This window comes from Orycteropus afer, unplaced genomic scaffold, assembly GCF_000298275.1.
Source record: "Orycteropus afer afer isolate SDZICR_OR568_19922 unplaced genomic scaffold, OryAfe1.0 scaffold00273, whole genome shotgun sequence".
Taxonomy (NCBI): domain Eukaryota; kingdom Metazoa; phylum Chordata; class Mammalia; order Tubulidentata; family Orycteropodidae; genus Orycteropus; species Orycteropus afer.
The window spans coordinates 3,778,412-3,793,086 of record NW_006921860.1 but is presented as its reverse complement, the minus strand read 5'-3'; the positions used below and the strand labels follow the sequence as shown (position 1 = coordinate 3,793,086).

Genomic DNA, 14,675 nt, shown 5'->3' with positions numbered 1-14,675 from the left:
GTGAGAGCAATTACCATTTCACTTTTTGATAATCTGCTTAAGGTTTCGGGATCTCTGGTTGTAATCAACAGACACAGATTCTCATTAACGTAAGCATCAGTATCATTTATTGGGAAGATGTGGAACAGCTCACAGAATTGAAAAAAAGTACCTGATTCAGAAAGGCAGGAACTCAGGAGACATCTCAGCATCCACCTGCAACGTGACTAAACTCCAACCATTTACTTTTCAATATTCCAGGAAGAATTCACTTAATTAGATTGGTTTGAGTCTCATCTTCACCATAAAGGAAAATGGGCACCCCCCCAAACTCTACCTTAGGGTGCATGAATTAGTTCTCCAAAGGAAAACTGAAGTGCTATTACTAGAGAGGGGAAAAAAATGGATGCAGGGCAGAGAAAATCAACAGATGTTTATATAAAAACCAAACCAAACTCACTTCCGTCGAGTCGGACCCGACTCATAGTGACCCCTCCTTGGGTTTCTGAAGTGGCATCACTGTGGAAGTGGATTGCCCAATCTTCCTTCCAAGGAGTCGCTGGTGGTTTGAACCGCCAGCCTTCTAGTTAATTTTTTCCAATGCCCAGGAACATGGAAATTATCAGCTTAGAGTTAGAAATAATTCATTACGATACCTAGTGCACTCAGATACATTTAGTCAGTTTGTTATTGTGAGGTACTGTCAAGCCAATTTCCACTCACAGTGACCTCATGCACATCAAGGCACAGCCCTGCCCCGTCCCGAGCCATCCTCACAGTCGCTGCCATGCTCGAGCCATCATGGCAGCCACTGCGTCAATCCACCTTGTTGAATGAGAGTTCATGATACCTTTCTCAGTTGCTTCCTCATTTCTGGCCTTTCCAAACTTCCTACTTCTAGGAGACCAGATTTCAAAGATAGCTGCAATTGATGAGAATCCATACCAAAAAAAGCAAGAACTGCCTTGCTCCTCATATTCCAACTGCAGTCGATACACTGAGTGTACTCACACATCTCCTTCTCGTAGTGTGTTCAATTTCAAGACTACCTCAGATCTTTCTGCTGTTGCTGACTGCTATCAAATTGGCCTGACTCATGGCAACGCCACACACAAGGGACCAAACATTACTGGGTTCTGCACCACCCCCATGATGGGTTGTGGACTGGACTACCGTGATGCACAGGGTTTGCAATGGCAGACTTTTGTTAGCAGATTACCAGGTCTTTCCTCCTCACCCATCTTAGTCTGGGTTCCACTGAAACTAGTTCAGCAACAGAGCAACACATAAGCCTCCCCGACAGAAGGGTGGTGGCTGTATATGGGGTGCACTAGCCAGAAATGGAACTCAGGTCTCCTGCATTACAGGCAAAAGTTCTACCACTGAACCACCACTGCTTCAGACTTTAGGTAGACAGTAAGATTATAAAAGGCAAGCTCATCTGCCTGAAAGCCAGAATGTTTTCTTTATTACTGGTACCGTTCTGTTACCCACTTATTGCCAAGCAATATAGCATAGTTTTTGGAAGCATGAAATCTGAATTCCAATAGATTTAGGTTCTAGCCTTACACTGCTCTTTTCCTTAGCTGTGTGAATTTGACCTGTTTTTCTCCTTTAGTTTGTCCTTCCTTCTGTAAAACACCAAAACCACAGACACCTAAAAGTTGTCATTAGATTTAGATAATGTACAGGTAGATCCCGACCTACAATGCACTCAAATTACAACCAACTGCACTTACAACTGTTTTTTTGGGTGTATCTTATTGTTAGTAATATGCTACAGTGTGTACTTGGTCCAATTTTACGACTGGTCCAAATAGCGCTAGATTTATAAGGATACTGATAATAAAAGGCATTATTAATGAAAACTTAAAAACAAAACAAAACAATGAAGTGTTCAACATACATCAGAACTGATTTACCATGGTGCACTGGAACGGAGCCTTGTTGTAAGTCGGGGACTACCTGTATATACATCTCAGCCCAGGTGTGGGCACTCAGTCCACATTATGATCCCGTATTTCCTAGGTCGGACTTGCCTTCTTCTTACCTCAGTCTTATTTTTCCTTAATCACTTCAAAGCGAAGGACATTGAAAAGTCCCTTATCAACTTGGATAAAATAAACATTACTAGCTTTTAATTCAGAATATTCTAAAATTACCAGTGGCGAACACAGACAACTCAAAGGCACTCCTATATGCAAAAGAACCTAAAACGTTACCGTCCGTTTTTGAGGATTCTCTTTTTGTAACTTGGGAGTGGCACGGAAAGTTTCAGGATCTTTGACAATTGGTGTTCTGCTGGCTCTCTGCCTCCATTCTACCAACGACAGCCGCAGGGCACACTCGCGAAAAGACGCTGCTCCAGATGAGTGGAGCCGCAGTGCCAGGACCCAGGCCCGAGTCTCTGTTTTGTCACCACGCAGTCGTGCGTCCTCGGCCACATCACGTTCTCTCCGTGCAGAGTGAAAGAGGGGGCCCTGGTCACAGGACGTGGTTTGCAAACTGCGCTCTCACAGAAACCCGTAAAACTGAAGCACGCCACTCCCCACCAACTTCAACAAATTCGTTAGGTGCAATAGTGTCATTTCCTCCTGCACACGGTACTCTAATGAGCCTGCTGCTGTCTGTAAAAACTCAGTACCCGTGCTATCCATTCGTATTTTTAAAATACAATATACACAGGATTTCTGGCCACCAAAACTTCTCTGGTTTGAATACGGCCGCTCAATATACTAAACGCCCCTCTTTCTGTCAAGAGCAACACGACGCTAGGACCCGCAGGATGAGCACTTCTCCGCACAACGGCATCCGCGCGTGAACTCTCGGTTAATGCAGGGCTCCACGGCCTCAACCGACACAAATCTTAGCTCGTCTAAAGGGACTGCCGATGGCGCTCAGGCCCCAGGCGCGGCTCCAGAGGATCGGGAGGGGCACCCCTCCGGTTTGGGGCCGTGACTGGGGCTGAGGCCCTCGCATCTTCGCACTCACTGCCTCTTTCTCGAACATGCTCGGTCTCCTCTCTTTCCGAGGCGCCGCCTGTGCCGCCGGAGGATTCTGGCCTAACAAAGGCTTTCCAAGTCGGCCTCGCTTCTCCATCTTGCGCCGCTCTCCAGCCAGCCGGCTCACTCACAGTCTTTGACCTGCTCAACCGTCCCCGCCCGCCCGCGAGCGCCACCAGGACACCAGGCGGAAGTGAAGGAGAGGCGTTTCATGCCCCTGAGCCGGTAAGGCGCGGAAGCGCAACGCGCCCTCGAAAGAGGGGCTTGCGTCATCTATCTGCGCCGAAGAGGCCTGGAAGCGCTGCGCGGCCAGGAGGGAGGGATGTGTAGGGGTTCCGGCATCCGTTTGCGCTGGCGACGGAAGCGCAGCTTCTGAAGATCGGGAAGGAGGGGCGGGCGAGGAGCTGTATCATCCGCTTGCGCCGACTGCTTGGAGCCCGGACATGTAGGTAGAGCAGGTTATGGGCACCTGTTAGGATAGTATCTGTGCTATCATCCATTCTCTCTCCTCAAAGCCTACGGCAGTGCCTTCGCAATGGTAGGCGCCCAATAAATATTAACGTAAATAAATATTAACCGTTGGTCGCTGGTGACTGTTCACGTAGACCGTATCCTAGTTGCTCCTTTCTGGGCTAGAGGAGTGAGCTTGGGGAGTGGAAACGCCATCGTGATTCTAACGGGAACTAAAAGGGGAGAGCCTGAGGCAGGGTATTGTGTGCGTTTTCTGTGCATGGCGCCTTCACAGGCCAAAGGAAAGGGACACATCTGCGAAGCAAGTAGACGACTTCAGGGATAACTTGGCTCCTAGCTTTTGACAGTACACTCCAAGGTGCCCTCTCCTTTAGCGCTCAGCCAGCAAAGTGTTTTGAGTTGGCGAGTTCTCGACCATCTCCCTTGCCCAGGTTCCAAAGTGAAATTTGCGAAGAGATGAGCTAAAAACACTCCTTACGTTTGTGTAGAGACGTACAGGCTATGGAACTCTAGCAGCCTGGTTTTTGTGGCGCAGTCGTTAAGCGCTCGGCTGCGAATGGAATGGTCAGCACTTGAAACTTACCAGCCTTTCCACCAGAGAAAGATTTAACAGTGCTTCTATAGAGATTACAGCTTTGGAAACCATGGGGCAATTCTGCTCTGTCCCACAAGGTTGCAATGAATTGTAATCCACTCGATGGCAGTGGGGTTGGTTTTCCGCTGGTCTCTTCTTACCTTAAAGGTCTTCCTCCCTTTAGTGGAAGTTTAATTTCTTTAGTATACTAAGAAATATTGTGAAGCGCTGTTTAGTGAGAGCTGTCTCTGGAGTTCACACTTGCAAATTCAAATTGTACTGGACATTTATAGCCAATTGTGGTGCCAGAACAAAGCCAAATCACAAAGATCATTGGGCATGTGACTAGATTGGTTTCATAGGGTTGCCTCATGATAAGGGTGATACTCATTTTCCTCCCTCAGGCACTTCAATGTCAAACATCAGTAGTAACAATAGCTACTGTTTTTTGAATTCTACCTGCTAGGTGATTTTCAAGTCTTATTTCCAATTGCAACACCCCTCAAACCAAACCAAACTCACTGCCATAGAGTTGTTTCTGACTCATAGCGACCCCCTTTTGGATTCATGAGATGGTAAATCTTTACAGAAGTACCTAGTCTTCCTTCTGTGGAGGGGGGGGCGGGGGGTTTGAACCGTTGCTTAGTAGTCAAATGCCTTAGGCACTATGCTACCAGAGCTCCTTGCAACACCCCTAGAAGGTGGTCATGTTTTGCACCATTTTACAGTTGAGAAAACTAAGGCTCAGACGTGTTAAGTAACCTTTCAAGGCAAAGAGGAAGGATGCACATCGAAAGCTTCCAGCCCCTTGACTTCATAGATCCAAACAAGAGCCCTGGTTCTAAATTTGGACAGAAAATTACTTCTTTGCAGGTTTATAAGATGATCTTAGCACATCATGGGGATAACCATGTGCATTTGGATTTCCTTTAATCCATCATGGAAAAGCAGTGGGGTTTGCAGCTTTTTACATCACAGAAGGAACCAGAGGTATGCATTTTATCTGCTTTTTAATTCACTGTGCTTGATTTTCGGCTGTCCCTCCGAAGCTCCCTGCAGAAAAGTCAAACCCGTTACATCAAGTCGATGCCAATTTATAGTGACCCTGTAAGACAGGGGCGAACCACCCCTTAGGGTTTCCAAGGCTGTAATCCTTACGGAAGGAGACTGACACATCTCTCTTCTGAGGAGCAGCTGTGGATTCAAACTTCTGACCTTGTGCTTAGCAGCCCAGCACTGGAACCACTGCACCACAATGGCTCCTTTGTGCACTCATAAAACATAGCTTACTTGGTCACTTTGGATAGTAAAGGAAATCTGCTCCAGGCATGAGACTTGCGGGGCTTTTGTGAACCTACATCTTAAGTAGTTTTGAGTCTTTGAACATTTACCTTTTACTTCAAAATACTTCTGTAAATTTGATGTTTAATCAGTATTTTAATCACATAGTTCTCGTGATATCCAGAAAGCATGTTAACATTGGCTATTCCTGACGACACGCTTTATTCAAAATAGAATTTTCTTGTCACTTGAATATATAATTCATAGTCTCTGCTTGTCTTTCCTGTTAACAGTGCCTTATGTGTCTTGTATTTCAGGTCTTAATAGGGGACTCTATTGGTACCTGTCTCTCTCCTGCAGTATATGACATGATCTGCAAACTTGGGTTTGAAGTCACAGAGAATTGTGCTATCAGTAGCATTGTGGCAGAAGATGGCACCATTTGCTGGAAAACCATCACAGAATGCCTGAGTTATACAGAAGCAGGTGGGTCCTGACTTTGTGCCCCAGTCATCGGTATGTGGAAAATTCCTTTTTTAGCCATCACTTCTTTTTGTTAGAGGCTGTTGTAATGTAGGCCTAGCTCAAAAGAAAAAGAGGATGTTATGGACTGAATTGTGACTCACAAATTGACTGTTGTACAATGTAACCTCTATACTTGTGATTGTAATCCCATTCAGGAATGGGTTGTCTTTGTTATGTTGATGAAGCAGTATTAGGGTAGGGTGTATCTGGGGTCAATCTCTTTTGAGATATAAAAGAGATTAAAGAAGCCAGCAGAGCAGAGATAGGGGAAGAAAGATGCCACATGGAGACTGCCCAGGAGCAGAAACTCAGAGAGACAAGGAACATCCTCAGAACTGGCAGAGAGAAAACACCTTCCCCTCTTGCTAGCACCCTGAATTCAGACTTCTAGCCCCCTAAAAGGTGAGATCCCCCCTCGTCTGTCAGTGTGTCAAACTGCGCTGGCTTGCATGTTGCTCTGATGCTGGAAAATATGCCACCAGTATTTCAAATGCCAGGGTGGTGCCCCCTGGTGAGCAGGTTTCAGTGGCGCTTCCAGATTAAGACCAGGAAGAAGGACCTGGCAATCTATTCCTTAAAACATTGGCCAGTGACAGCCTTACGAATAAGAGGGAACTATTGCCCAACATACAGCCAGAAGCTGAGTCCTTTAGACACTCAAAACACACCTGGGGAAGAGCTGTCTCCCAAAAAGAGATCAACTTTAATGATGTGTATGGAGTAAGGTTTGGGGGACCTTCATTTTCTGATGCGGCACAACTCAAAATGAGAAGAAACAGCTGCAAACATCCATAATTGGAATGTGGAATGTGCAAAGTATGACTCTACGAAAATTAGAAGCTGTCAAAAATGAAATAGAATGCATGAAGATCAATATGCTATGCATAAGTGATCTGAAATGGGCTGGTGTTAGCCATTTTGAATCTGACCACCATAATCTGCTATGCTGAGAATGACAAATTGAAGAGGAGTGGCATCACATTCATTGTCAAAAAGAACATTTCAAGGTCTGTTCTGGAGTCCAGTACTGTCAGTGATAGGACAATATCCCTATGCCTACAGGAAGACCAGTCAGTAGTACTATTGTCCAAATTTATGCACCACCCACTAATGCCAACGATGAAGAAATGGAAGATTTTTACCGACTTCTGCAGTCTGAAGTTGATCACAGGCAATCACGATGCAGTGATAATTACTGGTAATTGGAATGCAGAAGTTGGAAACAAAGAAGGATCGTTGGCAATAGAAGCAATACCAGAGATCTCATGACAGAATTTTGGAAGACCAGTGTGACTTACTCATTGCAGATACCTTTCTGTGGCAACTATATGCATGAGTCTCGACAGATGGCATGCACAGGAATCAAATCAATTACATCTGTGAAAAGATAAGATGGAGAAACTCAATCTCATCAGTCAAAACAAGTCTAGGGACCAACTGCAGAACAGACCATCAGCTGCTCAGGTGCAAATTCAACTTGATGCTGTACAAAATTAAAAAAAAGTCCATGAGAGCCAAAGTACATGTGTCCTACCTGAGTTTAGAGACCATTTCAAGAATAGATTTAATGGACTGGACATTAATGACTGAAGACCAGACAGGTTGTGGGATGACATCAAGGACATATCCACGAAGAAAGCAGTAGGTCTTTAAAAAGACAAAGGAAGAAAAGACCAAAATGGGTGTCAGAAAAGACTCTGAAACTTGGTCCTGAACAGAGAGTAGCTAAAATGAATGGAAGAAATGGTGAGGTAAAAGAACTGAACAGAAGATTTCAAAGGGCAGCTAGAAAAGACATGGTAAAGTATGATAATGAAATATGCAAAGTCCTGGAGTTAGAAAACCAAGAGGGAAGAACATGCTCGGCATTTCTCAAACTCAAAGAAATGAAAAAAAAATCAAGCCTTCACTTGCAATATTGAAGACAAAATAGTGAATACAGAAAGCATCAAATGAAGATGGAGTGATACACAGAGTCACTGTGCAAAAGGGCTTGATTGGCATTCACTCATTTCAGGAGGTGGCGTATAATCAAGAGCCAATGGTATTGAAGGAAGAAGTCCAAGCTGCCTGAAGACATTGGTGAAAAACAAGGCTCTAGGAGTTGGCAGAGTACCTATTGTGGGGAGGGCACGGGACAGGGCAATGTTTCCGTCTTTTTTTGCACAGGGTCTCTATGAGTTGGAGCCAAATTGACCAGCCTGACAGTAAGAGAATGATGAGAAATTTCATTTGCATTTGTGAAAGCCACCAGTTTATAGTGTTTCCATCACAGCAGCACCCTGATAACTGAGGCAGAGTCAGTATGCAAGCAGGGAATGAGGCCAGGGAGGCATGGAAGTCAGTGGGAACCAGTGTCTATGAGATACTTAAGACATGGCAAATCCATGCAGACCAAAGATGGGAGCTTACCAGGGGCCATGAGGAGAGGGCAGCAAGGAGTTAGAAAACAGGATTACTGTGTTGGGAAGAGGTTTCTATGTCAATGATATTATTACAACAGTTTCAAAAGAGAGTTGATGAGAAGCTGGGCTTAGAAAACCGTTGTGTGAGAAAGAGGGTAACAAGGTAGTGAGGGGCCAATGGGCTCGAGGCTTGTAGTCTTAGGGCCCAGAGAGAGTTCTCTCAGATAGTTATCCAGATAGAGATGGGAGAGGAGGGACAAAGAAAACAGGAATCATGAATTCGAAGCAAAAACCCACTGCTGTCGAGTCAATTCCAACTCATAGCAATCCTGTAGGACAAAGTAGACCTGCCCCAAGGCTGTAATCTTTATGGGAGCAGACTGCCTCATCTTTTTCCTGCAGAGAGAAAGATGATGGATTTGAACCGCTAACCTTTTGACTGCCAGCTGAGCTACCACTGCACCAGCAGGGCTCCTTCATATGAATTAAGGACCTAAAATAAACAGTAATATGTTGTATAGTCATTTCGAATGGACATTTCCTGGAGCAGGAATGGGGGCTGGAAAACTTAGTAACAGTCACAAAAATGAGAAGTGAATGACTAGGAATTTAGGAGACAGATACACCTGCACACATCAAAGTGCCGATTGTGCAGTGCAGCCCTGCTTGTAATAACGAAAAGAACTAAAAGGAATCCTGATGCCTCGCAGTGGAGTCAGCTATGTAAGTCACAGTCAGTGTGTACCGTGGGATATTATGGAGTGGTAAAAAAGAGTGAGGAAGCTTGCCTTTCTGATACAGAACTATCTCTAAGTTGTGTTTTTAAGTGAAAAACAAGAAGGGGCATATCATACTAGTATTTGCTTGTGTGTATGTCAATATTTTAAAATGTACCCAAGAAATTAACAGCAGTCTAGTCATGTTAAAATGAGGAAGAGGAAGGAGTCTTGGGTGGCCAAGAGACTGCCTGCCACCTTTTACATTGTATGATTGTGAGCTATGCAAGTGTTAAGGCCCAACCTTGTAGAAAATTAATGTAAAAAACCAATATATTAATATTATTAATATATTCTAAAATAATTAACGTTGCTAGAAATCTCATAGTTCAATAATGTTAAGTTTTAAAAAATCAGATTACAATATTATATATCCAGTATGACCTTCATGTTATATAAGCTGAAACCCAGGTAAAGAAATGGAAGAAAACACTTGTTCTCTTGTTTGAACCTTTGTGTATTTCCAGACCCTACAGATAGCAGGTGTCTTTCATGATCAGATAAACACTGAGATCATCTCCAACAGTAAAGGAGCATGTTTATTTTATGCTGCATGCTCAAGTCTCAGCAGATTGTTGATTGTATGGATGTGTTACAGTTACGAATTAAGACACTGTTTCTCAGATGATTTGGGCATGTTGTCCTCATATGCTAATAGGTGGGTGCTAACAGCTATTTTCTTTCCCATGAGGCCAAGACCTGGATTACCGGGGAAGCGTTCGGTGGCTGGGGCCTCTATGTGAAGCTGTCCACCTGCACATCTCAGCTCTGACCAGGGTGCAGTTTGAAAGCCGATACGCATCATGGTTCCAGTGGACAAACGTCCCAGAGGTGTGGCTTTTGAACAATCATCAGGACTCAACAATAATACCATTAAGGAGCTCTGGGGTACACTGGCTAAAGTGTCCAGCTGCTGACCAAAAGGTTGGTGGTTTGAATCCAGCAGCTAGCTGCTGACCAAAAGGTTGGTGGTTTGAATCCAGCAGCTGCTCCTCAGAAGAAAGATGAGGAAGTCTGCAGGACTACAGGCTCAGCAAACTCTATGGGGCAGTTCTACTCTGTCCTGTAGGGTCCCTCTGAGTGGGAATTGACGCAGTAGCATGAATTTGGGTTTTTTTGTTTACTGTTGTTGTTAGGTGTCATTGAGTTGGCGCCGACTCATAGGGACCCATGTACAACAGAACAAAACACTGCCTGGTCCTGCGCCGTCTTCATGATCCCTGCTATGCTGGAGCCCATCGTTGCAGCCCCTCAGTCCATCTCATTGAGTGTCTTCCTCTTTTTCACTGACCTTCTGCTTTACCAAGCATGATACCCTTCTCTGGTCCCTCCTGACAACATAACCAAAGTATGTGAGACAAAGTCTGGCCACTCTCCCTTCTAAGGAACATTCCGGCTGTACTTCTTCCAGGACAGGTTTATTTGTTCTTCTGGCAGTCCATGGCATTTTCAGTATTCTTCACCAAAAGCACAATTCAGAGGCATTGACTCTTCTTCAGTCTTCCTTATTCATTGTCCAGCTCTCCCATGCATGTGAGGTGGTTGAAAACACCATGGCTTGGGTCAGGTGCACTTTGGTTTGCTGTGACTAGTTTTCAAGGGTCTCTGTCTCCTGGACCTTCAAACTATGAAGCCTTGAGTGTTGCAAGAGAGGCTTGCAATATTATCCAGACTTCTCAGAGCCTGAGTTGAGAATGTCTGTCTTTGAACAAAGGGCACTTTGATGGTGCAGCAGTTAAGCACTCAGCTGTTAACCAGCAGGTTGGTGGTTCAGACCCTCCCATTGGCTCCCTGGGAGAAAGAGTCAACGTCTGCTCCCAGAAAGGTCACAGCCTTGGAGACGCGGTGGGGCAGTTCCGCTCTGTGACGTGGGTCACTGTGAGTCAGCGTCTGCTTGGCAGCACACAACAACATCATACGAGGGGTGCTGGGGAGGTGGCCTTGGTCCACAGGTGCTTCTCCAGGGACAGAAGGAAAACTGGCCACTCCAGAATGGAGCAGAGCCTTCTGGGAAGAGAGTACCATGGGAAGAGTAGTGAGATGAGGAAAATAGGACAGAACAGTTGGCTTCTAGCGGGGGACGTGAAGGGAGCAGGGACCAGGGTAAGCCAAACTAAATCTTGGTTTCGTTTGCTCATTGGTTGGTTTTTCACCATTTAATCTGGCACATTAAATAACCAAATGAAATGGTGAGTAGTCACTATACCAAGTCAAATTCTAAAACACGTTTGGGTTTCTTCTTTTTATGTGGCATGGCCATTGCTTCTCCCTTTGAACAGCTTGTTCACAAGGCGACAGGGTAGCCAGTGGCAGTCTGTTTTGAAGAACTGCTCTAAATCAAAATGGGGCTTGAAATTTACATCAGAATAGCTGCCTTCCTAGCTTATAATTATGTCAGATTTATTGCTTTCAATAAAAATTTAAAGACATTTCAAAGACCTCAGAGCTTAATTTTTTTGATCCTTTAGGAATTGTTCTATTTACACAGTAAGTGTTTACCTATACCAAAGCAAAGACATCCTTCAGATACTCCCACGGAGCCCTCTAGAAGTCTGTGAGTCAAATAGGCCAGTGGAACCCTCTAGAAGTCTGAGTCAAGCTAGTGGAAACTTGTAGAATCAATAGCATTGTGACTTTGAGGAATACGCTTTAATAAGTACAAAACCTACACACATTTTATCCTGAGCAGTTATTTCCTGAGACGTTTGACGCCTTGCACAGCGGACAACCAACTGCCATCTGTCTGAGCCTCCTGAAGCTCACATCGGGTCTGGAGCGAGCCCTGGGCAATGTAAGTGTGAGCCTCATCACTGCTCCGTTAAGTCTTTGCTAATGCAAAGACATTAAATGTCATTAAATGTTTCACATTAAATGTCATTAAATGTTTCACATTAAATGTCATTAAATGTTTCACATTAAATGTCAAAGACTTTGCAGTCCACACTTAGATTTCTTGATTGTAATGATTGTTTTCCTATAAGAAACAACTATTTGACACAGAATTTTAATCTATTTCTTTTTGGGTGACTTTGAAATCAAAACATTGTCATCTGAGCACACATCTCACCCCCACTGGTTCAAACACTCATGTTATGGATAGTGCTGCTTCTTAAATTAATGCCACTGTTGTAACACTTTTTTGTGAGTTTTAGGTGTTCCTACTGATTGGGCAGGAATGCCCCTTTCTCCTAAGAGATCTGCTTGCATCCGAAGAACTCGCTCAAGTCTTCGGGCAACCTGTGGTAAGCCGTTCACTGAAAATTAGAGCAACAGAAAACAGTGGAAATTACCTGGACGTTTGTCTTCCCATCACTGATGCCACTTTAGGGAGAAAAACAAAGCCTCCAGCTATTCTCCTTTGTCAAAATGCCCTCCTTCCAGCCAGCAAATGAAGGCCTATTTCTCACCTTTCCTGACTATGAGGTTCAGGTGCATGTGTGCCAGGAAGGGCCACTTTGACACACTGCCCCGATCAGTTCTGTGTTAATAATGAGAATCCTGCCTGGTCTGAAATGAAGTGCTCAGAATGTTAACAGCGTGACATCATAGTCTGTCAGAGTGACATCACACCTTTATTCTGGAATAGTGATATTTTTAGTTTGTAGGACATGATGTCCTTTGCAAATGTTTAAACTTAACAATGAGTAAAAAAAAATGTTAGATGTTGATTGAAAACATGCTGGAAGGGCTGTGCTTTGTCAGACCCTTGGGAAGGGCGCAGGATCAGCCAGTCTAAGGCTCCTGAGTTCACTGCAGTTTCAGGGTGAGGCCCGATGAGGGGGAGGGGAGGCCGGTGGTGGCCTTATGCAGAAGGCTGTGCTGGCCCAGCCAGCCGTCTATGCCGGACTCAGCGTTCTGGGGGAGAAGTATGTTTTTGGTGATGTTTTCTCAGGTTTTTCCTGTGCCTTCTCTGCCTTGGTCACTTTCTACCACGGCCCCTCCTCTGTGGTTATGTTTCCCTGTGGCCCCTCTCCCTTGGGCACTCTTGACTGCAGCCTCCGTCCCTGATCAGTGGGGACAGTGTTCCTTCATGGAGGGCTGGGCCTCAAGGTGAGGCTAATTTCTTGCCGTTACACTGAATTCTTCAATACAGTGTGCTTGGTCAGCTCTTTGCTCTTGCCCTCTTGGCCACCTGCAGGTCCACAGCCACCTTTCAGCCACCTTTCAGCCCAGGGATAGTTTTGCTTGGCCACTGGGTGGCTGCTTTGCTCATTGCCCTGAGGGCCTGGATGGCCTGTTAGAATAGCAGCACAGAGTGGAGTCCTCTCCAGTTGCAGGGGCTGGTCCCCCCTAGGTCCTCCCTCTTCGCAGCAACTTTTCATGGTTGAAGGCAGCTCTCGTTTCCGTCCCTGTCCTCCTCATATACCTGCTAGTTGGGCCATCTGTTGGTTTATTACTCATTCGGAGAGAGTCCATAGCTGTGGAGCCAGGTTGGCTGAAAGCCACTCATCAGGCCTTCATCTTCTGCCGGGCAGTGGGGTGGGTTCACACAGGGAGCCCTTGGGTTACTGGCCGTCTGCAGACTGTCTCTGCCACCCAGGGACTTCCTCCCTTTATGACTGCCCTAGAGTTCCTTGGCCAGGTTTTCTGAGTCTAGAGGCTGGTGCCCAGGCCCCAAGGCTGTTCTCAGGGCATGTGGTGGTTGCAGCCCAGCACTCGTGCCCCTGGAACGGGCACATTCCTGTCCTCGTAGAAACGGTTACTGACCTGTGTGAGCTGCTGCGGGGTGCCTGGCACACGCCCTCTGGTCCTCTGGGTCTCACCTGCTGGCCCTCCTACTTCAGGCTGAGTTTCTGTTGCTGGCTTTTCTGTCACTGTGTTTGGACGGCACTCAGAGTCCGGCGGTGCTGCCGTGGGATGCGAGCCGGTGTCAGCTGGTTGGCTCGCTGCGCGCGTCAAGCAGGCTGGGTGCCGCCTCACGGGGCTCTGAGCGGGAAGGGGTGGGTGGACATGGCAGATGTGCCTGGCCCCCGTGGCAGGAGCAGGACTGCTTGGTCTCTGTGTTGCGTGCTCTAGCAGCTCGACCTTCGGACCTTCTTCCAGGAAGCAGGGGGATGCCGCTGCATGGGCACTTATCTGCCCCGCCTGCCTCTGCCTCATCACAATTCATTCTCGCCCAGCAACCATTCATGGGGAAGCCACCACAGCCATGGCTTTTAAGGGGACCTGAAAGGCACCCTTGGAAAGGCACCTGTGGAACCAGAGGGGTACATTCACTGGATCAGAATTACTCAACCCAGCTGCAAGTCAAGTCCCTGGAGAAGGTGTGCACTGGCTTGAGAAGAGGCACAAAGGAGACATCTCAGAGAAGGGGCCTTTCAGCCCTACCAGGACTCGGAGTCCCATGGAGGACACTCCCTGTGGTGAAGCTGTGACAGTCCACAGAGGCTCAGTGCAGTGCACGCACCTTCCCTGATGGTTAAGCGGATCACCCCTTAGGATTGAGCCTGGAGTGGAGGTTAAAGTGGCCCCTACAGATGCTTAAATCAACAATTTTATTTTATTTTTTTATTTTTGCAGTGTTCCCTCCTCTCCCCTCCTACCCCTGGTAACCAACAAAGAAACTGTGGTGTAGTAAATTATTTAGTGTGGCTTTTCTACCCATAAGTCTTTGTAAACTCCAAGGTGGGATTTTCTATGAGCAACTGAAGAGCTCCTGATT

General features: G+C 46.0%; 2 protein-coding genes across 2 annotated transcripts in view; one reads left to right on the top strand and one right to left on the bottom strand.

The window, feature by feature from the left end:
• DYNLT2 (dynein light chain Tctex-type 2) overlaps nt 1–3,078 on the bottom strand; it is a 24,422-nt gene extending 21,344 nt beyond the window's left edge. The window contains exon 1 of the mRNA XM_007950503.1: nt 2,971–3,078. Coding sequence (XP_007948694.1) covers nt 2,971–3,078 — 108 coding nt within the window. The remainder of the gene's footprint in view (nt 1–2,970) is intronic.
• A 2,528-nt stretch (nt 3,079–5,606) lies between these two features.
• Nucleotides 5,607–14,675, top strand: part of ERMARD (ER membrane associated RNA degradation) — a 52,476-nt gene continuing 43,407 nt past the window's right edge. The window contains exons 1-4 of the mRNA XM_042782261.1: nt 5,607–5,793; nt 9,705–9,844; nt 11,703–11,804; nt 12,166–12,309. Coding sequence (XP_042638195.1) covers nt 5,607–5,793; nt 9,705–9,844; nt 11,703–11,804; nt 12,166–12,309 — 573 coding nt within the window. The remainder of the gene's footprint in view (nt 5,794–9,704; nt 9,845–11,702; nt 11,805–12,165; nt 12,310–14,675) is intronic.